The sequence below is a fragment of the Terrapene carolina genome, unplaced genomic scaffold (genome assembly GCF_002925995.2).
Source record: "Terrapene carolina triunguis isolate 2854851 unplaced genomic scaffold, T_m_triunguis-2.0 Scaffold211, whole genome shotgun sequence".
NCBI classification, from domain to species: Eukaryota; Metazoa; Chordata; order Testudines; family Emydidae; genus Terrapene; species Terrapene triunguis.
Genome location: NW_020664562.1, coordinates 26,439,356 through 26,466,817, shown reverse-complemented (window position 1 = coordinate 26,466,817; position 27,462 = coordinate 26,439,356). Strand labels below are relative to the sequence as shown.

At 42.5% G+C, this 27,462-nt stretch overlaps 1 protein-coding gene across 1 annotated transcript in view; it reads left to right on the top strand.

Annotated features, from left to right (window-relative positions):
- The window catches only part of LOC112122607 (calcium-activated chloride channel regulator 1-like), a 29,026-nt gene extending 1,845 nt beyond the window's left edge, over positions 1-27,181 (top strand). The window contains exons 3-13 of the mRNA XM_026655773.1: positions 1,332-1,478; positions 3,331-3,508; positions 8,999-9,226; positions 13,352-13,576; positions 14,603-14,780; positions 16,242-16,348; positions 20,208-20,438; positions 20,983-21,253; positions 23,309-23,473; positions 24,853-25,089; positions 26,754-27,181. Coding sequence (XP_026511558.1) covers positions 1,332-1,478; positions 3,331-3,508; positions 8,999-9,226; positions 13,352-13,576; positions 14,603-14,780; positions 16,242-16,348; positions 20,208-20,438; positions 20,983-21,253; positions 23,309-23,473; positions 24,853-25,089; positions 26,754-27,181 — 2,395 coding nt within the window. The remainder of the gene's footprint in view (positions 1-1,331; positions 1,479-3,330; positions 3,509-8,998; positions 9,227-13,351; positions 13,577-14,602; positions 14,781-16,241; positions 16,349-20,207; positions 20,439-20,982; positions 21,254-23,308; positions 23,474-24,852; positions 25,090-26,753) is intronic.
- The last annotated feature ends 281 nt before the right edge of the window (positions 27,182-27,462 follow it).

Genomic DNA, 27,462 nt, shown 5'->3' with positions numbered 1-27,462 from the left:
GCCGAGATTTTCCAAAGTGACTAGTGATTTGAGATGCCTCAGTTTTGGTTGCCCAACCTGCGAAACTTTAAAAGAGCCTGTTTTTTTCCACAAAGTGTTGAACATCAGGCTCCCTGGATGAGTCTTAAGTTGGACACTCAGAAATGGGGGCACCTAAAATGACCGGTCTCTTTTGAAAATTTTGGCTCATATTTTTACAGTAAATGAAGGTTGTTTTTCCTCTTAAATCATTGCCTTGACTTGGAAATAATCTATATCCTAACATTACAGTGCAGTAAAGTAATCTGAGAGTTGAGGGGGGTGTAACCTGGTGAGAATGCAGGTAAAACCAGTCCCAGAGGATTCTAGAATAGACCAAACTCTCATGAGCGGATCCTGCTCTGAGGATGTGAAGGTGTTTACTGGAACTTCTGAAAGTCACATTTGCCCAACTACGCTTCTTTTAAGTGTACCGTCACAAGGAATTAACAATATTCCCATTTTGATTTCATCAGCATATTTTTTTGACTGCATGGGCATTGCCTATGCAAGGCCATTAATAAGCAAATAAAAAAGCCCCAGTAGAGACCCCTGAGTTTTGTGCAGTGTAATCTGCTGTTATTAACAACGACTTTCTCCTATGCCCATTAACCAATATACTGTCAAATTTATTTATCTCTGTTCCATACCCAATTAGAATCAATTATTTATGTGAGCTAGATCAAAACCAGCCCCTGAACTCAAACCTTAAATTTAAGCCAGAATTCAATCTGATCTGAGCTCTGCTTCCTTGGCCTATCTCTAATTCAAAGCTTTAGGTAGACATTATATACATTCTCCATGTTAATGGCTTTACCAACACCTGCAAGAAAGGGATTAGATTGTCTTGATGTGATATATTGATTTTCTGGAAAAGTATTCTGGTTGTCTAACCTTTTACACTTTATCTGCCTTCAACTATCTAAGTAATCCTTAGTTTTACCCTGAGCTGAAGCTAAACTAACTTCTCTATGGTTTTCTAATATACAGTACACCTTTTCCTTTGTGTTATATAAGAGCCAAGAATTATTATTTTAAAAGACATGGGTAACATGAGACACCTTGCTTGATACCAGGAATAGACAGAAGCTACTGTTTGCAAACAGAGGTGTCAGATCTTTACCTAGGTCTGTTAATACTCAGGAAGGGTTAATCTGAACACAGTGATCTGTTTGGGTTTAAAGTCGGATCCCACAGTGAGTCCTGTGTGGGTGCAGGGGTCCATCCAAGCAGATCTCATTGCAGGATTGTGCCCTAAATTTGTTTAAACAACCTACGGAAATATAAAGTAAACTGTAAAGTGTTGTATTTAGATTTCACATATGCTCCTGCTCTTCCACAGCCAAAGTTTTTGTCCATGAATGGGCCCATCTTCGTTGGGGAGTGTTTGATGAATACAATAATGATGCACCTTTCTATGTGTCTGTAAATTCTGGAAAAGCAAGTGTTGAAGCAACAAGGTACCAGTGTTTTTATATTTTGTCTTCAGTTGATGACATTTTAAATAGTTCAATGACATTTGGCACATAATGGTCTTCTGTCTTCAGTCTGTATGCTGAGCCCATGCAAAGAGTCTTGGCGAGTTGTTGTTCAGAGGATTAAAAAAGAAGCGTATACAATGATGTTTAACTAACAATATTGCTCCCCACAGATCAGTCTCATTGAATTGCAGTCACTATCATTTTATAATCCATCACACTTTTTATACTAAATGAGCTTTTAATTTAAATGCAAGTACAGATTTGAGTTACCGTTCTCTACATTTTGATTTACCCTGGCTTTATCAAATAGCAGTTAGAATGTAGTAAATAAGAATGTTTTCTCAAGTTCCTTGGGGGACTGATCCTTGAAGTTCCAGAACATTCTTACTAGTTAATGTTTAGTTTTATTTAAATATTAAAAAGGGACATGATCAAGGCACACACCCCATTATTACCCCCACTTTAAAGCTGTTACTGTCTTATGATAATGTTCTCTAGATTCTGCGTATCTAAGTTTTTTTCTTTTTTTTTTTAAATGTACAACTCTGTCAATGAGAAACAAAAAGCAGAGTGAGACTGGATATCTCAGAGGGTTGGAAATGGGATACAGAACTTTTCACTTCTCAGGCACTGGTCTGAACTGGAACCAGTTTGGTAGTGCCTAAAACTCATTACCATCTGCCAATCACTTGTTGGCCATTGTGAAAGGAATTGGTATTTTCTGTCCAATTCCTAATGGACAAGTATCAATATCACCAAACTCCTCTATTGCAATTGGCACTCTAATTGGCAGTCACCGCTGAAGGAGACTGTGACCGGGCTCCCTACTCTGCCCTTCAACCACCACAAACTGGCTGGACACTTTCCAAGTTTATAAGCATCAGTGTGTTATTTATTAGGTCCCCTCCACCAGTTCCTCAGTACAGCCTTGGGCAGCAACATACCAGTGTATGTAAACTTCACCATAGCCCACTCTCTGGGGTGGCAGAGGGAAAGATCTCCTCATGGTGAGCCCCTGTATCTCCTGGCATCCTCCCTCTTGCACTTCCTTCCTGCCTCTTAACTGCTCCCAGCTGCTGGGTTGATTGCTCTCATTAGCACATCAGCCCCATGCCTACACCACAGGTCTACATTACAGCCTAAGTCAAGAAAGCTTCCCCCCAAGTGATGCAAGCTTCACGCTGTCCACTCTGGTGCTATGTGGACGGGAGATGCTCTCCCGCTCACATACCTTCCACTTCTTGCCAAGGTGGAGTAATTATGCCGATGGGAAAGCGCTCTCCCTCTGCATCGCACGTCTTCATCAGACGTGCTACAGCTGCGCAGCTACTCCCATATAGTGCTGTAGTGTAGACTTGTCTTCAGTCAAGTCCATTCCAGGGGGGGAATAACTAGTAACTTAGTGACCACCTGTGTCACAAAGACAGTGATTGAATGAGCATGGAGAATGTAATACCAGCTCACCGCTGGAGAGCATCCTTCATGTCTAGATTGAAGCATATTGATGGAATAGTAGAGGCACTTGCATTGTTACTGCTTACACAGATGTTGTTTGATGCACAACCTATACATGATTTCTTGAAGATTCCTCTGGAAAAAAAAGTCTACCAGTATTTTATTATTCTGACCACTTGTAAATTATATTGTAAACTCTTTGGGGGCAGAGATAAGTGTCTAAATTTGTGTTTGTGCAATGGCTAATACAATACAATCCCAGTGCTGACTGGAGACTTTGGGCCTTTCATGATTCAAATAATAAATAACAGATTATTATGTGTTGATTATATGCAGCTTGTTAGCTAAGCCTCTTTCTATCTTACCTCCCCTTTAGGTGTTCAGCTAGTGTCACTGGGAAATACATAGTCCAAAGCTGCACGGGAAACAGCTGCACGACAAGAGAATGCAAATCTGATGAACAGACAAAGCTGTATGAAGCTGGATGTAAATTTGTACCAGAAAAAACACAAAATGCCCCAGCATCTATAATGTATATGCAGAGCCTCCCTTCTGTAAGTACTGTTATCGCTTTTTGACCCAAGTGGATAGCCAGTGTCTTGTAGGTTGTTTCCATTAGGAGAAACTGATGATGGAGTAAAGTATTTCTTTGATGCAATCCTGTTTATTTACAAAGAATATACACGAAGTCCTGTTACTCTAAAGATAGCAGGAATCAAACAACAGGGGATATTTTCTTTACTCACAGTTCCAAGCCTCTTTCTACCCATCACTCTGCCCACAAAACTTCCCCTCTGCTTTCAGGGCAACATTTCCAGTCCTTCCCTTCCAATGGCTGACATTTGCTGAAGATACAATGAGGTGGGGCCAACTGGATAGACAGGCTCTCAGCAACCTTCTCATTACCTGCATGGGGCCTTTTTGCCTCATCACCCCACCTAGGATCTTACCTAGGGCACTGCTCTCCCCTGCTAGCTCCCCTCTACTAAGAGAAAAAGTCTGTATTTCAGTGAGCACACACAGTCCTATGCTGGACACAGAAGGAGAAGATCTGGAGAGACAGATATTACCATGTGAGTTGGGGGTTGATGTCCTTCATAGCATGGAGTCATGATCCATGACCAGGGTGAATTAATTGTCAAGAAGGTAATATTGGAGTGCCTCCATGGCCCATTTCACAGCTAAGTCCTCTTTTTCAATAATGGAATAGGCCTCTCTTGGGAACAACTTGCAACTCAGGATGGGATGTTCCTCACCATCAGCTATCTGAGACAAGACAGCCCCCAGTCCAGCTTCAGAAGCATCAGTGTGTAGGAGGAATTCCTCAGTGAAATCCAGTCTGTTTAAAATGGGCTCCCTACAGAGGTTACCCTTTAGTAACTGAAAGACCTTCTCACAGGCTTCCGTCCAATGGATCTTTCTCAGGCTGCTGTTCTTGAGAAGATTACTGAGAAAGGCCTCAATAGATAAGAACTACTGGTAGTAGTATCCCGTCAGCCCCCCAAACTGGTGCATTTGCTTTTTTTGGTTGGGGTGGACAGTCCCTCAAGGTCTGGACCTTGTCTACAAGAGGTTGTACCTGGCCCTTCCTCATGGTGTACCCCAGGTAAGTAGTTTTGTCTTTGATGGTACAGAACTTTGCAGAGTTCACCATTAGTCTGTCCACTCTGAGGGACCAGATTTCAGCAACCACGTGCTTCAGGAAGTCTTTCCAGCTATAGACCATGACATTGAGGGAGAACACAGCATAACTACTGTGGGACTAGAGGGACTGGTCCATTAGCTGTTGGAACATTGCTGGAGCCCCATGTAGGCCAAACAATAGGGTCTGGAACTGATATAGGGCATAAGAGGTGACAAAGGCTGTTTTTTCTCAGCACTCCAGAGTGAGTAGGATTTGTGAGTATACCTTTGTGAGATCCAAGGGGTAATATATTTGGCCTCACCCAACCAATCTAGTAGCTTGTCAATGTGTGGCTCGGAGTATGCATCAAACTTTGAGATGGCATAGACTTTTCTAAATATCAGTGCAAAATGGGTGGTCCATAGGGTTTAAGAACCAACATGCTTGGACTTCTCCAGTCTATGGGTCTCTTCTGTCACCCTCCTCCCCCAAGGTCCAGCATGTACTGGAGTTTCTGCTTCATGATCTCCCTCATCTTCTATGCAAGAGGCTGCGTGATGTCCTGAAGCCTTGTGCAGCCTTAGTTTGGATGTGGTAGGAAGTGTAGTAGTTTTTACTCAGCTGGTCAGAAAACACAGTATGGAGAGTACCAGTTGTTGGGCTTAGACCTTTTGTTCCGGTGTTTGATTGTCCCTAGTACAGACCATCCCAAGGGCCAACATGTTGGCTGCCTGTGGCCCTAACTCTGGTTTTGGAGGGTAGCTGGTGTAAGCTGGGATCTGAATGAATTCTACCTTGCCATTTGGTGATGAACTGGGGGAAAAGACTTCAGGAGCAGTGTTTATTTGCATAGACAACACACCTACTCTGCCATGGTGTTCAGCAGACAGAGCTGCTTTGCCAAAGTGATCAATCATGTCAGTTTTGGGTTAAAATTAACTTTGTTTTCCTTATTGTATGAATAAAGGGCAGCATGCCCTGTTTGAGGGGATCACCGTAAAATCAATCTCACTCTCTACACGGGGTATGGATGCCAAATTCAAGTGAAGAAGGGACAAGTAGGGACAGGTATTGCTACTTGATGGTGTGGACTCTGTTTTTACGACCATTTAACCCTCCCCTCTCCTGTGTTTAAAGACTCAGTTGAAAGATCTTTTTTCTGTTCAGACCTTAAGGCAGGAAACAGAGGCAAAGGACACTGCCCAGTGTACTGTGTGGGGGGGGGGGGGTTTACTCATCGTTTACATGCTTTTGAATCACTGTTGCAGTCTTTTCCTGAGGTAATGCTGTGTTCCCTCTCCTTTTCAATAAGTTTTCTTTAGTTATACACAGACTCAGTGCTTGTGCATGGGGAAGTAGTGCTTCTTCGAGGCACCAGGGATGGTGTTTGGTTTTCCTGGATTAGTTGATGGGGGCTTGAGCCAGTTGTTTTGCAATGTGAAGATGAACCCCTAGATTTTGACCTGGCCATTGTTGCTGTCAAGCAGAAGGGTCACACGGGCTACATGGCTTTAAGAGACTGAGATTGTGACAGGGCAACATCCTACTCCTGACTTCTGCTCTGTCTACACTACCTAGGAGGCTGTCAAATGTCAAACACCCTAGTGAGGTTTATTTACATTAGCTTATCCCACCACCTTACTGATCCAGACACCATTAGTATATATGGTTTCAGTTTCTAATTTCTGTCAGTAAGAGGAGAGGGAAGAGATCTCTCTACCCAGAGATCCTTGCTGGTTCAGGCTCTGCTAGCCTGCCTCTTTCTTCCCTGTATTGCCTTCCTGTGCTGCCTTCTGCCACCTGTGTTAATGGGTCAATTTGCTCATTAGTCCTCCCCCAGCCCATTCTCATCCACTAATTAGGCCCTGTCAGGTCCACTCTGGAGGGAATTAATTAGCCCTGGCTCAGCTGTTCATTCCCAGCACTGTCACAGACGCCATAAATTTGTTTTGTTTCTCTTTTGTCAGGCTGTCTCATTTCATAATTTACATGGTGAATAATTTTGTAAGGGCCCTGCCAATGGGCCCAAAGTTTTGACTCTCTGAACTCAGGAGCAATAAGAGCACGCAATCCCCACATTTGAATACTTGGAGATGGGCCCATTTGTTGAGGCAGTCTCTTGGGCACTCGGCATTCAGGAGATTCTCCCTTACAAAGGTGCCTAAAGCTTCTAGTCTCTCGCGAAGGGCAAGGACGTACTGCACAATGTTTGTTTGTGGGGGCCCTGCTCCTCCCACATTTCTCATACTAAGTCCAGTAAATTGTTCAAGGGAAACCATTTCAGCCACTTGAACCCCTGTCCTTGTTTCAGTCCTGTAATTTCTGTGCTACCATGCAGGGCCAGGCCCTCAGAGATAGCCAGTGAGTCTAAAATGGCCACTTTGCCTCAGGCATAAACCTTGCTATCGGAGGCATAATCCCATGCTATTGCTGGGTTTAGCCCACAATAGGCAGTCTGTGGTTCTGTCCTGGTCAAGTAGGTGACTGGTAAGACTGCTCAGTGCTCTGATGTCCAACATGCTCCACAGCCACCCACTGAAAAATGTCAAGAAAAGTCACTGGATCATCTTCAGTCCCCATCTTCATGAATCTGACCGGCACCAGGGCCACGGCCAGGTCCGTGTCCACCAGATCCATGGTGGAAACCTGGTCATTGTGGGAGGCTGCAGTGAGGTCACGCCCTGTTGCATCAGCTGTTGTTGTTATTGCTGCTGCTGAGCAGCTAAGTCTCAAGTCAGTTGCGGCTGCAATTGGTGGATGTGCTGCTCCGCCATTGATTTCAGTAGTTGCTCCAGGTCCGTACTGCTGGGGAGTCTCTTCTTTAAGTCCTGACCTCTTCCCTTCCCCCAGTGCTAGATGTGTGCCTGCATTCTCCCCCAAGTTTGTTCTGCATGGGCTGCCTCCATAGTACCCCTTTGTCACCCCTCAGGGCATGACTCACCTAGCTGCAGGTCTCCGCTGGTATGCTGCTGTGTCTACGAGGTCCAAGGTAACATTGATTTTGCCCTCCTGCAAAGGCACAGCTCAGTCCTACCCCTTCCAAAGGAATCAGGAACAACAACAACAACAAAAATACAACTCAAAACAGGGTTGTCCAATGAACTTTGCGTGGGACCGAACGCTTCTATTCAAGGCTTGTCTCCAAACAGTCCATGCTTCTGCTGATTCCCCCCACATCTGGTTGTCCCTTCTAGCAGGAGCTTTTCAGGCCAGCAAGCTGGCTCAGCCTCTGGTCTGCAACCAGGCTTCTCTCTGGAGAAGCGCAGTTCTGCTCTCCTTCCTGGGAAGCCCTGAGTTTAGCTAAGTTTCCTTTTAGCTTCTCTCTCCATGCCTGACATTTGCTGCTGGTGTAGTGGGATGGGGCCAACTTTGTCCACAGGCTCTCATTAACCCTTTCATTGACAGTGTGGGGCCTATCTGTCCCATCACAGGTGTATGGAAATACCCTGACATTTTGGCTAATTTTGCTCCCTTTTGGGTCAGGTAAAAATAAAGTTACCCTGACAGGAAGCATTTTTGGTTGCAACATTGAGTGGGCTTACCCTTTTGTGACAGGCCTAATCCTGCTAAGTTGTAAGCATCTTCAACTCCCTCTAAAATGAATGAAAATTGAGCATGCTCAGCCACTTGCTAGAGACGCTCCGCATCTTACTTCTGGAGATCCGAAAATATTCTATGGGCTAAATTCTGCCCTGCTGGGAGTAGCAAGGGGGGACAGACACAGCGAGCTGTTCATCCTCTTTAAAAGTATTCCTGCCAGCCAGGAAGATCAGAGGGCTTTTGGTTTTGCAAACTTTTCTCTTCCTGCATGATTTTCCACTGGCAGAGTGTGTTGTGTCCCAGGTGAGTTGGGATCCTTATATATAAAAGTACTGGGATTCCGTAGTAACTACACGACTGTACACTTTATTGAAGATGTCTGCACTGCCAGGGCATCCTCACACTGTGTGTCTACAGTGCAATCTGAAATATGCTTGAAGTGCAGGTAGGCATCTCCATACTAGCTTTAATCTATCTAGTGTGGCTAAAAATAGCAGCAACAACATGATGGCAAGGACACTGGTGCAGGCTAGCAATATGAGTATATATCCAGGGTTCTGGGTGAGCTTGTACAGCCCATGCTGCCAAATCTTCATTGCTATCTGTAGCCACACTAGGTGGACTAAAGCTAATGTGGGTATGCCCACTTGAGCTGCAGTGCTATTCTCAGTGTAAACCCTGAGACATGCTTCTTTGACTTCGTCCAGGGTACAGGACATAGACAGATTATATTCTCTGTAGCCTTTAGAGTGGGCGAAGAATTTTTGTATTTGTGGTTGTGGTGAGCAATGGAACAATAGTAGACTGGAATTTGCTATTACAAGTGTTCACTTGTTTTTTCAGTAACTTTTCTTCTCTTTCAATTGGCTTTTTTTTTAAGGTGGTTGAGTTCTGTGATCAAAGTACTCATAATGAAAAGGCTACAAATCTGCAGAACAAAATGTGTAGCTACCACAGCACCTGGGAAGTAATTATGAACTCTATGGACTTCAGTAACACCTCTCCGATAAATAGCGCAAGTCCTCCATTTGAGACGGCCTTCTCATTGCTGCAGACCAAAGACAGAGTAGTCTGTCTAGTACTTGATGTTTCTGGGAGCATGGACGGGGTAAGAATAAACATACACGTTCTTTTTTTAGCAGAAATGCTTAGAAACGGTTAGGCAATTATAAAATAATGTGGTGTGTATATATTACAATATTTTCTTCAGTCAATATTTCAGTAATCATGTTTATTATTTTAGAAAAATTGATGCCACTATTTCTCCCATTATACATATTTAGGGATTGATAAAAGGAAACTCATCAAATTGCTAAAAACAATATGCCAGACTTGGTCTCTCTTTCCTTACAAAATATAACTACTGCTCTTTTTTTTAGCTTCAGCTCCAGAATGTCAGAATCACTGTAGTTCCCCAAAACAGAAAATATATCATACATGCACGTTTTGTGCTATGTGACTCCGAAGTTATTTTCAAAATAAATATGAAAGTCACTGTGTATAGCAAAATAAAAATGAAATACTTTCTTTCATAATCATTCATCCTAATGAGTCAAGAATTTGGGATGTCATAAAGTGATGCTGGATTACCCAGAGGCATTTTTTTAAATTAAAACTTGTGCTAAATTTAGCACAATTTTCATCTTGCAGAGGCCCCTGTAGATAACATGAGCCCTTAAAGAGACTCTCAATCTGTTTTGGGCCTCAAATTTATCAATCTTACAGTAAATCCAATATAACCTCCCTGAATAAGCTGTCTGTTCATATGTATAAATATCATAACACGTGGAAGTGATAGCCATGTGATAAGTTGGACACATTTTTGCGGTTTATTTATCCTGTACCTTTACAAGCTTCAGCTGCATTCTTCCTATAAATCCATCTACCCAGGTTTTAATCTTACATTCCAAACCACTAGCCAGCTTCCAAGACCTATTTTTATATCAATATATGTTGTATTCTTTCCCCAATATACAGAATATCTTCATCCCTTATTTTTGTTTCAAACATTCAATCCTGAGCCAGTGACAACGTCTGTCCTCAAAAATGTTACAATGTTTAAGTTTGATATTTCACAGATCTTCAAGGCTAGAAATAGGACCTTCCCACCGGTATTTCTCTGGGAGGACAAGATATTTTATGTCTGAAAAAAAATTTATGTAATTTTTAGAAATCTTTATAAGCCCTGTATGGATTGAATAATGATAAAAAAGGCACCTGGCTTTACAGGTAAAAGGATAAAAAATAGTCCCAATATAAATATGAAACATCTCTTAAAACATTCAAGAATACTTTTTTTCTGTCATACTGAATATATGTTGGTGTGGTTTTATCACTCTTTCTTTCGAATGGCCTGCCTAGTCACTCAAAATGTCACCATCAAGGAACAACATTAGTATCCCCAACTCATGCTAGTTAAAACTGTACCATACTATCATGTATTCCATATATACAGTAGAACCTCAGAGTTACGACGAGTTACTGACCAGCCAACCACATGCCTCATTTAGAACTGGAAGTACACAATCAGGCAGCAGCAGAGACAGAAAAAGCAAATACGGTACAGTACTGTATTAAATGTAAACTACTAGAAAATAAAGGGAAAGAAGCATTTTTCTTCTGCATAGTAAAGTTTCAAAGCTGTATTAAGACATTGTTCAGTAGTAAACTTTTGAAAGAACAACCATAACGTTTTGTTCAGAGTTACGAACATTTCAGAGTTACGAACCTCCATACCCAAGGTGTTAGTAACTCTGAGGTTCTACTGTATTATTATATAGTATAAAGTGTATTAATGTAGCTTTCTTTAAAAAATAAATATTTTGGGTCTTCAGTTCAACAATCAACACAACTCCACTGAGGAGCCAAATGATGATGTTTTGATAAAGTCTGTTAGAAAAATCCTTGGTATATGGTACGGAATTTGCCAAGGATGGTGCATGGGATTTATCTTCTCTTTCACAAAGATCATTTATGAGGCTAAAGCAGGTTGAGCAGATCTCTTAAAATATTTGATAAAGATCCACAATAATGAATTTGATCAAAATGTACAGGAGGGTGCTTAAAATGGCATATGGCTATTTCTTTGGCCTACAGCAGTGGTCCCCAAACTGTGGGGCGTGTCCCCACTGCGGGGACACAGAGGAATGTCCGGGGTGGGGGCTGGGCCAGCCCCCATGAGGGGACAGGGAGGGAAAGCCACTCAGCCCTGCTCCGTCCCCAGGCCCTGGGCTCCTGTCCTGTGGCCATGGCTCCACTCGTGGCCCGAGGGGACACAGACATATTCTATTACTGGTAAGGGAGGAGTGAAGAGGAAAAGTTAGGGGACCACTGACCTATAGGGTACTATATAATGTTTTATATGAGTTCAGTATTTGTCAATATCAAATACTAACTTCATTGATTTTGTGACAAAGAAACATATGGATCTCAAGTAAGTAGTGCATCTTGTGATGAACTACAGTTGAGCAGAATGGAATTCAGTGCTCTTGAAAGTAAAGCACTAAACACTGGCTGAAAACAGGTACAGGGCAGGTATACCCTGTGTAAGCGTCCCCTATATCAGTGGTTTTCAAACTTTTTTCCTAACAACCCAGTTGAAGAAAATTGTTGATGCCCGCGACCCAAGGGAGCTGGGGCAGGAAGTTGGGATGCAGGAGGGGGTCAGGGCTCTGGGTTTGAGGTGGGCTCAGGGCTGGGGGTTGGGGTGCAGACTTACCTTGGGCAGCTCCCGATCAGCAGTGCAGTGGGGGGTGCTAAGGCAGGCTTCCTGCCTGTCCTGACAGCGCAGACTGTGCTGTGCCCTGGAAGCGGCCAGCCACAGGTCTGGCTTCTAGGTGGAGGTGCACAAGTGGCTCTGCGCGGCTCTCGCCCACAGGCACGCCCCCCAGCTCCCATTGGCTGGTTCCCGGCTAATGGGAGTGTGGAGCCAGTGCTTGGGGTGGGGGCAGTGCGCAGAGGCCCTCCCGCCTAGGAGCCAGACCCGCTGCTGGCTGCTTCCGGGGCGCAGCACAGTGTCAGAACAGGTAGAGACTAGCCTGCCTTAGCCAGGTAGCAACACCCACGGGACTTTTAATGGCCCAGTCGGCAGTGCTGACCAGAGCCGCCATGACCCAGTGCCTTACATTCCGCGACCCAGTATTGGGTCGCGAGCCGCAGTTTGAAAACCACTGCCCTATATTGCTGTGCCAACAGATCATCTTTCTGACATGCCACACCAATACAATTCCATTCCTGGAACTGATCTTCAGCAAAGATTGACAATTTGCCCAAATTATCTAGTGAAGTTATGACAGGATATATGTCTATCATACATGACATATGCTATGAAATCACCCAACTGGGAACTGAGAGGCACAGGATGTAAATGCACCAATCTTTTCCCTCTAGAGATAATACTTCAGATTCTGGATCACAAGTGAAAGTGGTACTCTCTAATGATTATCTGTCCCCATCACACAACCAAATCTTTTGACACAGCTGGCATTCCTTCCTCTGGAGAGGTTTCAGATTGGAATAGCAGATGTGGAGGTACAGTGAAAGAGCAGTCTGGAAAAGCTTATATAGATTAATATTATGAGTATTTTACTCTCTTTAGTATCAAATTCACCCCAAAGCCATTAAAAGGCAAACAAGTAGTTAACTAAGATCTGAACCTAGATTTCCAGAGATAAAAAGATAGAAATGGGCCCAACCCCTAATCTTAAAAAGATCAAGAATGACGACAGCTGGTTTGATGACGTTCTCTCATGAAAATTAACAAATTTTCAAAGTGCCAGTAATATGTAAAATACAGGGGCTATCCTAATGCATAGGTAGGTTGATTAGGTAAAGTGGCTGAAGATTCAGAACTGTGAACAAATTATGTGACACAGAATCTTATTTGTGAGCATGAGATCACATTATTAGAATGCTGTTTGGCTCACACTGTTATATATCTCCTGGCAGTTTCAGTATGCAGATACATTTTCATGATAGCCAAACATGGCACACATCTCCACTAGTCTGGAAAGAATATGGCTGGGGGTAACGTGAGGTAGTCTGGAGTACTCAGATATTGGAAATGTTAAACAACTACCCATATACTCCCTCCAAATCTCTCATCTACTCTATGGCAGGTACATTTCCATTTTTTGGTACAAAATGAACATTAGTAATTGCTGTATTCTTGCTTTTTGCTGTCTCTCCTGTAAAGCCTTGACTGTTCTAAGTATATCCCTTTCTTCACCTGCAGAATAACCGCATTAAACGTCTCAAACAAGCTGCAGAGATATTCCTGCTACAGATTATTGAAACGGGTTCCTGGGTTGGAATTGTCACATTCCATTCTACGGCACAAATTGAAACTTATCTACAACAAATAATCAATGAGAATGTACGCCGGGATCTTACCAAATACCTGCCTATATCAGCTGGTGGAGGAACTAACATCTGCGCAGGAGTACACAAAGGATTTGAGGTGAAGGAGAACATTGGGGAGAATGTGTCCTGGAATGCAGTGACGCTGAAATGGAATTAGGGATCATGGTGGATATCCAGTTGTACATGAGCTCTGAGTACAGTTATATAGCTAAGAGCGCTAATGTGATCCTTGGATGTATAAGGAAGAGAATAATGAGTAGAAGTAGGGAGGTGATTTCACCTCTGTGTACAGCAGTACTGAGACCATTACTGGAATCCAGGGATTGGTTCTGGTGTCCACACTTCAGGGAGGATGTTGGGGAAACTGGAAGGGGTTCAGAATAGAGCTACAAGAATTATTCAAGGTTTGGAAAATGTGCTTTAGAGTGAGAGACTTAGGAAGCTCAATCTATTTGGTTCAATAGAAGCAGGTGCAGGGCCTAAGAAATTAACAAGGCCCTGTGATGTTTATACTACAAAAAAATTAAGATTGCATTGACACAAACTTACAAGAATGCTTGCAGGAATCTCAAGGCATCTTGCAGAAGATCAAAATCATATAAAGTCTTATAAAAATTGCATATTTTATTTATTTTAACATTGGTTTAAGCATGGTTTCATTCTGAAATGTGATTATGTAAAAATGGCATCATGATAGGCTGTGATTTCTCAAGCCACTACCCAGAACAGAACTGCGTTCATGGTAGCTTTCCATAGCCTTAAGGGACATGTTCAAGCTTCTGGAAGATGCCCTGTGCATATGCTGTCATTGGCAGCAGGACCTGGAGTGGGGGCACACATTGCAACTTCTTGGAAGAGATGTAAGGAATATGCTACCCTTAGACACCTCTCCCCTGAACCATCCTGCTCTGTACAGGCAGGATAATTCAGACACCTTCAATTCAGCCATTGCCACATAACACAGTCTCCACCGCTCGCCCAATTCACACTTGTAAGGAAAGGATTTTGCCTTACACTTGCACACGTATACATCAAGGAAAATTGTTGTGCTACCTGTGCTAGGGCAGCTAACATTTACAATAAAGTCCTATTGCTAATACCTGAAATTCTCTTATCAATGTAGGTGATTAAACAAAAGTACTCTAATCTCTATGGTTCTGAAATTGTACTGCTGACAGATGGAGAGGATGGGGGTATGAGCAGTTGCCTTACGGAGGTGAAAAACAGTGGATCGATCATTCACACCATTGCCTTGGGACCAAATGCTTCTCCAGAACTAGAACAATTTTCCAATATGACGGGTGAGTAACTTTCTAAACTAACCCTGCTTTTGGCTTGCATACTTGAAGCAAGAAATGTAAAACTAGAGTGGTTTATAGCTTGCAATATGAAAAGAAAGTAAACTTAGTCACCTAATTCCAGTCAGATTTACAGAATGTTTATTTTCACCTGAATAAACACAATAATATTGGGAGCAATTGTTATCTTTATCTGTCCTTGCTTTAAAAAAATTGTAACCTGGTAACACTCTGCTAAATAGCGAGGTTTGATAATTATATTACTGCAGGATGTTTCTCTAAACAGAAATATAAGCTCAGTGTTGAAATGAGTAACATTTTATTTCTGATATTTACATGGCAATGGTGTGTAAACTTATTAATGTCCTAAATAGTTAAATAATAACCCTCTCACAATTAGTCACAGCTGGAGGGCTCCAGCTGAGGAGTCAGTCAGCTCTGCTTTGAGTTGGAGCTGCACTGTTACTTTTAACTTCAGCCATTTTAAGGAAAGCCAGATGGATGCTGGGTGATGCTGCAGTACCCGGCACCTACCAATGGGAATTCCATGTGTTGATTTAGACTGTAACTTTACTCCGAATAGTGACTATGTATAAATTGCACCTTCTTAGTCAACAAAGATGCTCCTTTTGTGTATTCAGAGTCACATCTGCTTGCTTCAGGGACTTAAATAAGATTGTACTGCTTTTTACTCTTGTTAGCATTGTACAGCCAACGTGGCTGTGGGAGAACAAACTGAATTCAGTTCTGGTTTGTGTACTATAACAGAATAGTTCACTAAGTTCTGATCACAGAATCTGATCACACTGACACAGAGTGCTAGTGACTGATGTGTGAGCCAGAAAGAGCCCAGCTGGTCTTTCAGGGCCCAGTCTCAGTGTGCAGGACTCACTGTTTGAAACAAATGCCAGATTTCCAAAAACACTGAGCAGCAGAAATTCCCATTGGAGTTATGGGTGCTCAGCACATATGAAAGTGGCCCAAACATTATACTGGTAAACGAAACAGATTTGATCTGAGTAATTGAGAAGCAATAATCATGGAATGCTACAACGTTATTTTTACAGAGGTGTCTTTCAAAACGGAATTACACTTTACAGGTAGTGCATAGCTCAAAGTCCAGACTTACCAAGAACAGCCTCTAAGTGAATCAGCACAGTGTGCTGGATGAAGTGCTAGATGTGATCAAGCGAGGTGGAGTTAAAATGTGAACAGATAGTAGCATTTCCCAGGTCAGACTAGCTTTTTGCAGGAACTCCTTTAGGTGTTTGTATTAATTGATTTCCCCAACACCAGTGGTTCCCCTCCTCTCCCATGAACAAAGGATAGTAAAGGAACAAGATTTAATTTATCAAATTAACACCGTGCTTTATAGCAACAGCCAAACTAGAATAAGGCACATAAGAAAAACCTACTGTTTTACAGTAAATGATTATTCTGATTATTTTAACCATCACATTTCAGGAGGCTTAAGGTTTTATGCCACAGATACAGTCGACTCCAATGGCCTTATTGATGCATTCAGTGGAATTTCATCAGGAAGTGGAAATATTTCTGAACAGTCTATTCAGGTCTGAGTTTCAATTTTTTTTCACATTATTAATCAGTTACTGCTCTATAGTAGTAATTTTAGTTGTCAGTAATCATAACTATTGAACTGCCAGTGGCTGATCTTAAAATTGAAGTATAAAGTGATATTTGGAAATGGCCGTGGGAATTTTTGCGGTCTGTTATATTAGCAATGAAATGAAATAGCCAGTGAAACAAAGAAAATTAAAAATTTTCACAATTAGCTATTGAAAAGGGACTTGTAGACAGAGGTAGGCAGAAATACCACAGAACGTTCAGCCACTCCTGTATGGAATGCTGTAAACAAGTCATCTTGTCTTCCAGAGCATCTTACTTAATACCATTATCAATAAAGAGGAAAATACCCTGATTGCTTATCTTCTAAACAATAGATAACATTTTGATTCCCAGCTTTCCTGACACTATCTCAACTGAGCAACGATTTCTTCAAAATAATTGAGGCTAGTAGTACTGAGTTTTCCCCTCCTCCTATTTCTATCACAGCTCTTGGGTTGTGCTATCTATAACTTAACAACTCATCCCTCACTTTGTTAAATCTCTACTATGGACCCAGTTTTGCACTTTATCTGAATCATGCACAGCAACTAACATAGCGTTGTCCATGGACTACTTAGCTTCTCTACAAATGTATACAGGTCTTGTTAAAAACATAAGAATAGCCATACTGGGTCAGACCAATGATGCATCTAGCCCAGTATGCTGTCTTCCAAGAATGGCCGGTACCAGATGCTTCAGAGGGAATGAATAGTGTGACAGGTTGGATCACAGAAACCCCCTTGGGAACTGTCAACTGATGTGCCAAGACTACTTCTGCCCCTGCTTTCCTGCCCTGGTAGCTTAGAACTCCAGCACCCCGTCTTGCTGAGCCAGACACGCCCGTCCGCTCCAACACAGACCCAGGGTCTGAACCACGACCCCTAACAGCTGTAGGTTTAACCTGAAAGCAGCTTACAGAAGTGTCCCTGTCTTTAACACTCAGATGCCCAACTCCCAATGGGGTCTAAAATCCAAATAAATCCATTTTACCCTAAATAAAGCTTATACAGGGTAAACTCATAAATTGTTTGCCCTCTATAACACTGATAGAGAGATATGCACAGCTGTTTGCCCCCCAGGTATTAATACATACTCTGGGTTAATTAATAAGTAAAAAGTGATTTTATTACATACAGAAATTAGGATTTAAGTGGTTTCAAGTAGTAACAGACAGAACAAAGTGAATTACCAAGTAAAATAAAATAGAACACACAAGTCTATGTCTAAGAAACTGAATACAAATAAAACCTCACCAGTTCCAGTAAGCTTCCTTTTACAGACTAGTCTCCTGCTAGTCTGGGTCCAGCAATCACTCACACCTCCTGTAGGTACTGTCCTTTGTTCCAGTTTCTTTTGGGGTATCCTTGGGGGTGGAGAGGCTATCCCTTTAGCCAGCTGAAGACAAAATGGAGGGGTCTCCCAGGGGTTTAAGTAGACTTTCTCTTGTGGGTGGAGACTCCCTCCTCTCTCCTATGCAAAGCCCAGCTCCAAGATGGAGTTTTGGAGTCACATGGGCAAGTCACATGTCCATGCATGACTCAGTTTTTACCGGCCAAGCCACATTCCTGGGAAAGCTTAGATGTGGATTAGCATCTTCAAGTTCATTGTTGGCTTAAGTGGTTCTTTATTGGGCATTTAATTTGCACATTCCTTTCTCAATAGAAATCAAGCAAGTATACAGCCAATATTCCTAACTTCAAGTACAAAAATGATTCATGCATACAAATAGGAGGAATTTATTCAGTAGATCATAACCTTTACATAGATATGTTACATGGCATATGTAGCATAAAACATATTCTAGTTATGTCATATATACATTCATAAATGTAACCCTTCTGCCCATCAGACTTGGCAGCAACAAGGGCCGGGTTCAGTATCTAGGGGTTCGGTTTCACTAACACAATGCAAAACCGGCTCGAGCCCCCACCCAGTGACCTGGGACAATTATATGCCACGCCCCGGGGCACCTCTAAGAGGCAATACTTCCCCTCTCGCAAGCACGGAGTCTCAGTGTAGCAAAAGCCTTTTAATAAAGGAGGGAAACAATGCAGCATTATGTTGGGGAAACACCACAAACAGGATTCATAACACAAACCATGAGCAAAAGACCCACCCCCCAAGTAAGTTTGGCAGTGTCCTTCTCCCCTCAGGGTCTTAAGTCCAACAACCCAACAGTCACCCCACCCACAGTTTCTGACCTTGGTCAGTGCAGCCCCCAGAGTTCAGAAGTTCCTCTGCAGAGTTTACCTCCCAGCCTGGGTGGAAGAGGGGGGAGGTATGGGGGCATCTTACATGCTCCGCTGCTTGGGTTGACGGCCGTTTGCCATGCCTCTCCATGGGGTTCTGCTGTAGTCTTCACCGCCAGCTGCATCTCTCTGCCAGTCACCCTCTTATCCGCTCTGCTCCGCTTGCCCCACGCCTCTCTGCTGTCCGCTCCTCTCCACTAGCCGTCCTGCTAGCCGCTCACCAACTTGTCTTCAGGCCCCTCCCCTTCTTATCACAGCTCTCAGTGATCTCAGCTCTTTAGTGACTTCAGCTCTCAGTGATTTTAGCTGGTCATAGGGGAGCCTTGGTGCTAGTGCACCACTAGCTCAAAGCAGATCTAACGCTTAGACCTTGGTATCAGTGATTTCAGCTCTGTAGCATGTAAAAGACTCGAATGGAGTCAAAATTAGCTCTGTTGTTGCACAATGGAGAGAGGAGGTGACATGTTCACAGTCCATCTGGAGATAGTTGAAATCCTGAATTATTAGGTTTTCTGTTTTAGTAGCTCCACTGTCACATCAGGAGAAAGAAAACAAAATGTTTCTTTATTTTCTGGGATAGTAACATCAGTTATTAAAAGAGAATTTATCACACTTTCTAAGCATTTATACCAATCTCATTACTATAGTACAATCTGAGCACCTGACTCTCAAATGTCCACCCAGGTGATCTCTGAAATTGCCTTCCAGTATCTAATGTCCAATTTTTATCCTAAACAGAAAGATATTTTATTAAAAGGTACTTTTCTAACTTTAGTTTTTGTAATCCGTAAAACAGGAGTGAGCAAATCTACTTGCAGCCTGGTAGGCCAGTGGGCCGCTATAAAACTTATATTGGTAGCTCATCTGTAAATTCTGGTGGCTCACATGTGCAATACCAATGTTGGTAAAGGACATCCTGTTTCTCTCCTTTCTGTGTGTCTCCCTGTTGTTTATGTTATTTCTGTTTGTGTCTCTCATTACTTCTCTGATGTCCCTACCTGTGGTTGTATGGCTGTCTTTGTGCTGTCTTTCTGGAAGCAGGCTGACAGCTGCAGAGGAAAGTAGCATTAATCTCCTGCACAGAAGTGATTTGATAGCTAGGTGGATAGACCACAAAGAGCAGTGGAAGGAGACCCTTGGTTACTATATTTTCACATTCTCAAGCAACTGTACTCTGGAACTGGGCATTACCAAAAATGTGCTCAGGGATTCATTATTCCACTCTCTTTAATCGCTAGCCCAAGTGGCCCTCGCCCTCCTGCTAGTTCCCCATGTGTGGAGGCACAGTGGCAGGAGGCTTCTACCTCCTTTGCACAACCCTGAGCTCTGCACAAAACAGCAGAGACCTACTCAGGGTGGTGCCAGCATTAATCCTCCTCTGTCCCATCTTCCAGCAGTGGGCCAGTTGTCCACCAGCCAGTCAAGATGCCCTCTGCATATGCAAAATATTGATTTGTTCGGCCCTTTAAGAGGAAAATGAACCTCTTTGAAATTACTGGTATTTTAAGTGTTTATCTGCTAACTAGCCATAAAACATATTTTATTTGTCTAATAGCTTGAAAGTACAGCTCAGAGTGTTGCAGTCAAGCAGTGGATGAATGGTACAGTGACTGTAGATAGCACTGTGGGAAATGACACCTTCTTTGTAGTTACATGGGATCGAAGCACATCTCCACCAGACATTTTACTGAGGGACCCCAAAGGAAAAGAATATAGAACGTCAAACTTCACAGCTAGTAATCTAAATCTCCAAACAGCTCGACTGAATATAGCAGGCACTGCAGAGGTAAAGACTAAACTCTTTTATTATCCAAACATGTTAACATTTTCATAATCTAAAATGCCCCTTCTCTTTTTAGAAGTTATAAATATATATTCCTAATGAACCAATTTTATCCATGGTGTAACTCCACTGACTTCCAATGGTTGTCTAACTGTCATTTGTGCTCCTCCTAATTTTTTATTATGCACTATACACATCCCAAGTGTACAAGACTCCCAGACAAAACACTAAATTCGGGTTGAGAGTGCATATCAATAATATACGGGTTCCAGTCCTTCCAAGAATGTGATAATTTTCAAACATCCACCACTAAAACTGAGCAAATTCAGACATAAGGTTAAATTTAAAAGAAACCAAACATTTGAGAGCACAAAGAATCCTGAGTAAGGTACCCAGATTACCTTAGCTGTGGTCCCCTAATTGCCCTTTGTGCCCTGGAAAATCTCCCCTGAACTAAGATAATAATTAACTAAGGGAAACACAAAGCTGCCTTTAGACTAATGGAGTCTTATATTATATTTTTATACTCCAAATATTTGATTTGCAGGTGGGGGATTGGTATTATTGGATTCAAAATAAGCACACAGATTCTCAAGTCATATCCATGATAGTAACCTCTCGAGCCGCATCTTTGGCTGTGCCTCCAGTGACTGTGAAAGCCCTCATGAATAAGGATACAAACAACTTCCCTAATCCAATGGTGATTTATGCAGAAGTTAGTCAAGGATTTTTGCCTGTTCTTGGTGCAACCGTGATGGCCACTGTTGAACCACAGACTGGATCTGCAGTGGAGCTCAAACTCCTTGATGATGGTTCAGGTAATCTTATTACAGGTTTCTGTACCAGGGATTTGGAGGTTGGAGTACTGGTTGGAGTACTTGACTTCCTGCCCCCTGCTTCTGTGGTTGAGGTGCCTCAGTCTTTAAGGCAGGAGTTTAGGGAGACCCGGGCCCTCCCACTCCAATGGATCCCAGCCCAGGGCCCTGTGTAAGTCAATCCCTGAGTAGGGGACCTCTCAGCACAGAGTCTATGTCCACAGCCCTGGGCTACTTCCCACTGCTGTCCCTTCAGTTTGGGGTGTGACTCCTAGAGTCCAAGTTCCTGTGGTGGCTTGTCTCTAGTAGCGCCCCCTTGTGGACCCTGGGCGGCATCCTGCTGAGGTTGCAGATTCCTCCATATGGGGCAGTAGTAAGTTTAGCAGGGTCAGAACCCCCACAAGGTGTCTGAGCTTTGTTCCCCTGGGCTCCTCTTAGGCCCCGTGCTCCTAGACCTCTTTCTCCAGCTCCTTTGGCCAGGAAGACAGTATTTGGTTCCTGGTGGCTGCCTCTGCTCGCAGCCTAGTGACCCTTCCCTCAGGTAGGGAGGCAGCGAGCTCCTGTCTCTTCACTAGTCAGCCTCAAACTGAGGCAGGCTCCCTCCTTTTCTCTCCCTTCCAGGCCTGACATTGGCTGCAGGTATAACAGGGCGGGGCTAGCTGGGCCCAAAGGCTCTCTTTAACCCCTTCCATGCTGCTGGGTGGTTTCTCTTCTTCACCACAGTTTCCTTACATTTTGTCTAGAAATTTGTACAATCCCCATTTTGTGGTATGCGTTTTAGAATCGGTCTCTGCATATTACTTCCAAGCTTATCAGTAAGGGTTCCGTCATGCCTATGCCATAAGTGAGGGGAAACTGTGACTCTGGCCTCCCCACTGCTTCAGGATGGGAATAAACTGCACTGGGTCTAAAGTGGTGCAGCACATGTGCCCTAACATGCTGGCACAGCTACACTGTTGGGTGTGTTAGGAAGGAGGAGAGAGAAACTGCACCAAGCAGGAGGGTGTGTAGTGGCTGTGCAGAGTCTTCTTCCTCTCCTGTGAGGTTACCCCGATGCAAATAGCCAGCACAGGGACAGAAGGGGGTCTTGCGGGCCTGATTCAGCCGTACTCACTGTTTGAACTTGTGTATATTTTACAGAGGGGATGCAGGAGGCACAACAAGAGAGTGAGAGTCTGTTTCTAAAGCTTGTCACATGCTATATACTATAGGCAGTACAGCTATGTTAAAAACATCTCCTTCAAAAGGATGAATTACATAGATTATTATTCTCCTTTTTTAAATCTACTGTGCCTACAGAGGTGATGTGATCATTCTCCAACTTCTCTGTTCTCTGAACCACGTAGTACAGACTGCAGGCTCTCTCCTCCCCACAACCCTACATTCCACCATTGCTTCAATCTCAAAGAGTTTTAGTCTGCACATCACCAAGAAGGGCTCCACAGACCACAGAGAACTACAGAGAATTACTAAGGCCTGGTCTACACTAACACCCCAATTCGATCTAAGGTACGCAACTTCAGCTACGTGAATAACGTAGCTGAAGTCGACATACCTTAGTTTGAATTTACCGCGGTTCAGACGCGGTCCACACGCGGCAGGCAGGCTCCCCCGTCGACTCCGCGGTACTTCTCTCGCTGAGGTGGAGTACCGCAGTCGACGGCGAGCACTTCCTGGTTCGACTTATCGCGTCCAGACCAGACGCGATAAATTGAACCCGGAAGTTCGATTGCCAGCCGTCGAACTACCGCGGTAGTGTAGACCTGGCCTAAGTAATTTAGAACTAGTAAACTAGTGGTTATTATTTAAAATAACAGTAAATACACAGCTACATGTTTTAATGCTACATTGTTATCTCCTGTTAAATATGTAATGAGCTCATGTCACCACAATGGGATCAATCCTGTTTTCACCTAGGTCCATCTCAAAACTCTTATTGATTTCAGTAGAGGCAGGAGTAGGCCTGATGTATGTTTATGAACTGAACAGCAAGAAAAGATCTTTCGTAACAAAAGGTACCTTGTTTGGATGATTAATTATTAACATTTGTATGTCAAGGTGCTGATATTACCAAGAATGATGGAGTCTATTCAAAGTACTTTACATCTTTCAGAGGAAATGGTAGATACAACTTAAAAGTGCGTGTCCAAGGAAAAGATAAGACTGTCAGACTTCGCCGCAGGCAGAGTCGAGCCTTGTATGTTCCAGGCTACATAGAAAATGGTAAGGAACATTCATGAAGTAGAAAACACTTTGTGTGAGTGTGTGTGTAACTTAGTATATTTTTCCTCTTTCCCTTATTTTTGCATTTCTGTTTTGACTAAAAGCCCCAGGGAAATTAAGTGCAAAAAATATAGTTAATTCATCATTTAAATATAGCTTTATTCTGAAGTGACTTTGTAAAAATAGTATTGTCGAATTCTACACTGTTGTGTCTCAATCGCTCCAGAACAAATTTGTGCTAGTTAGAGGTTAGCAACACAGCTGTTCTAACTCCCAGCCCTGCAGACACTGAGGTTCTGAATATCAAGTTGTGTTCTTTCTGGTTTGTGCATTGTCTGCATAATCTGCAGGCCAAATGCCATGCTCACGTACATCTATACAACACTGTGGTCAAGAGTGGGATTGTACAGATGTAACTGGGACGTACTTTGAAGAGAATAGTTGAACAGTTGGCTCTGCAGATGGAACTTGGTTAACAACTCTGGGGAAAAATAGTAACTTACTTTTCGTCATTTTAATCTGATTCTGGGTAGACAGAGTGGCAGCTCTACTGAGTAAGAAGCACTCTCTAAACTTGAGATATAAGGCACCCAAAAAACTCAGGAAGTTCCAACAATTAAGATTTGCACCTCAGTGGTCACTTGGCTACATCGCACAATGTAGTATTTCCTATTCCTGTTTTCCTTGTTAAATATAAACCTTAATATTGTTTTACCAGTACCAAAAAGACCCAGACAAATTGTGCAACATGACTGGAAAAAATATGGTGATAGAAAACTTAAGTTTTGGAATTTCTTTACTTTTGACTGCCTGATTTCTCAACCTTAAAGGTGGATTAATGTTAGTTTTTGCATTTCATATCCTCTCTCTCTTTCTTGCACACACAGACACGGACACACAGAGAGACAGTTTTCTGTATTTCTAGAAGCTTAGAATATATTGAATTTTAAGTCTACATAAAAATGTGTCCAACTTTAACCCAGAAAAGCAAGGAAATGCCTACGAGGTTGTAATTCTTCCGCTGCCTGCAATACCGAGGAAGAGTGGGGTGGAAGCTACCTTATCACAACCACTTCCCACTGACACCTGCTCAATACCTTAAATACCCTAACTGATAATAGGCACTGTTGCTACTTTCAACTACCCTTGAAATCTGGTTTGCTTTTAGGGTCTGCCTTAGTTTTGTGCAAGGATGCAGGTCTTGAAATTCACTTTGTTTTCTGTCTGAGCCTCACTAATTTTTGCACTATGTTTGAATAAGCTAAAGAAAAAAATAGATTAAAGCGAGAAGGAATGCTAGATAAAAAAAAAGTGTGCTATGATTTAGAGTTTTGTAATGGTCAAATATTATGAGCAATTTTTTATCTTTTCTGGGACAGGTGAAATTAAAATGAATGCACCGAGACCTGAACCTAGTGATGATGAAATTCAAGCAAAGCTAGGGAGTTTCAATAGAGTTGCCTCAGGAGGTTCTTTTGTAATGGAGAATGTTCCTTCAGGAGGAACTACTGATGTGTTCCCACCCTGTAAAATTATTGACCTGGAGGCTCAGTATGAAGAAGATAAAATTCACTTGTCTTGGACAGCTCCCGGGAATGACTTTGATGTGGGACAAGGTAAGTTGGAAGTTTTGTTTTAGTCAGCTGGAAGTGATACATTATTGTCAGTTATCTGAAATTACATACGATGAGCCAGCCAAGCAGAGGACAAAAGTTATGTCTTTCCCATCTGCAAAAATGTGACCATCACTATGGCCTGGCCTCTGCTAGATTTTTCTCTCTAAAATTTCCTAGTGTAGATGAGGCCTTGGCGTAACCAGTAAATTACCTGGTTAATATGATAGTAACGTTAGTCCCCCTTAATCCTTCAAAAATGTTTGAGAAACATGAAATATTCCCAAACCCTGACACTTTTACAGCAGAAATGCAAAACTTTTATACCAACCAGCCAATGCTAGCTTAAAAAGGCAAACAAATTAAATCAAAAATATACTCACCTGTGACTCTTCCAAGGCTTAGCCCCTGTCTACACTGCAACTATACATAAGTCAGGGGACACAGTTACACCATGGACAGTCCAAGGCTTTAATCCATTTATGGGGACACACCTCCTCTATACTACACATTTTAAGTATGTTGTAGCCAGGTCCCGTGACTCAATTGTGTTACAGTGTGTACATTGGTACAAGCCACAGAGGGGTTAAGATAGAAGTCCTACAGTCACACAGAGAGCAGCCTCAGATTAAAATCTTTACATATGCCTACAGCTCTTGTCAACCAGCTCACCGGAGAATAAACCAACTCCTCCATTAAATCCCCAAAGCACTGGTCTAGGTTCTGCTATGTGGCTACTTTGCACTACTCCTCCTGGTCATAACAACCGTATAGCTAGAGTAGCCACCAATGGGAGAATAACCTAAGTTAGGAGGATCCTCTGATGGTGTAGAGCTGGAATAGCACTCTTTTCCTACCCCATCCCCCAGCTCTGCAGGGATAGAAAAGAAGATGCGGGACAGGAGGTAGAACTCAACTCAAACAAAGACCTGGAAAACCCACTAGCAGAACAGAACCAAACAGCCTTGAAATGACAACTGTGGAAGCCAGGCACATTTGCAACAACATCCCTAATACTCTAACTATGCTGGCAAATGGAGCAGGCATTTTCCTATCTCTCAGTCTATGCTTTTAGAGAGGGAATGCTGACCAGGATGCAGGGACATATCACTGTATTGCTGTGTTTTTTAAATGTACTGTTTGATCTTATACTTGACCTGGATACTCAACAAAGACAATTGAAGGGACTTGTATAAATGGGTATGGGAGGGATGGGGGAAGCTGGTGGGGAGGAATGGATGTGGGGCAGTTTAGTGGCAGTTTTCTGCACTGCCATGTGGAAGACTCATCTTGAATTCTTGGGTTTCGTCTCCTGCTGCTCAGCCTAGCAGGAGCTAAGGGTGCTGATAATATAATGCACTTAGTGCTTATTAAGGGAGGGAATGACCCACATCAGTTAACAGTAGACTATTGACCCAATTAAACTGTGAAACACACAAGTTCTAACAGGAATCCTGCCCAGAGCTCTTCAGAGAAAGGATGGGAGTCAATTAAGCAGGCCCATCAATAGTGAGGGTGGGGAAAATGGTAGGGATGGTAATGGAGTATCATTGGAGTTCTGATAAAGATACAAAACTGTTCTACAAATCCTGTACTATGCTTGCAGTTACAGATAATATAATAGGCATTACTAACACACTCTTACTTGTATTCCTTGCTTTTTCCAGCTGACAGATACATAATAAAAATGAGTGAAAGTCTTCTGGACCTGAGAAACACCTTTGAGGATGCTACTTCCGTGAATACCTCTAGTCTGGTACCTAAACCTGCCGGCACCAAAGAATCATTTCAGTTTAAACCGGAAAATGTCACAATAGAAAATGGCACCATAATCTACTTTGCAATACGTGCCATTGATAATGCCTCCCTGACCTCAGAAGTGTCTAATATAGCACAAGCAGCTTTGTTTATCCCTCCAAAGGAATCCTCGCCTGATAGTACTCCTAATGATGATGTTATCAATGAAGGTATTAATATTTTAACAATAGTGTTAATAGTAGCTGGGTCTATAATAGCTGTATCAATAGCTGTAAGTATGATTGTTTGCATTTTACACAAGAAAAATAGAAGGGGAGGCCCTGAGCTCAGAATGTAATAAAACTAATTGTAAGATGAAAGTTCAGTAGGAATCTATCTTGATTTGTTCTGTTTGTGATTTTTAAAATACATAAGGGGAGACTTAAATAATTTTGTAATACATTTGAAAATTAAGTGAATTGACTTTAAAATAGATGTACATTTATGTGTATTTCTGTTCTGCTTTCAATGACTTTATGCTATGTTACAGTACATGTACATAAACTAAATACTGAATTTAAAAGCATGTACTCAGTAGAGTAAGACACGAATATAAATGACAATCTAGATGTAGAATTT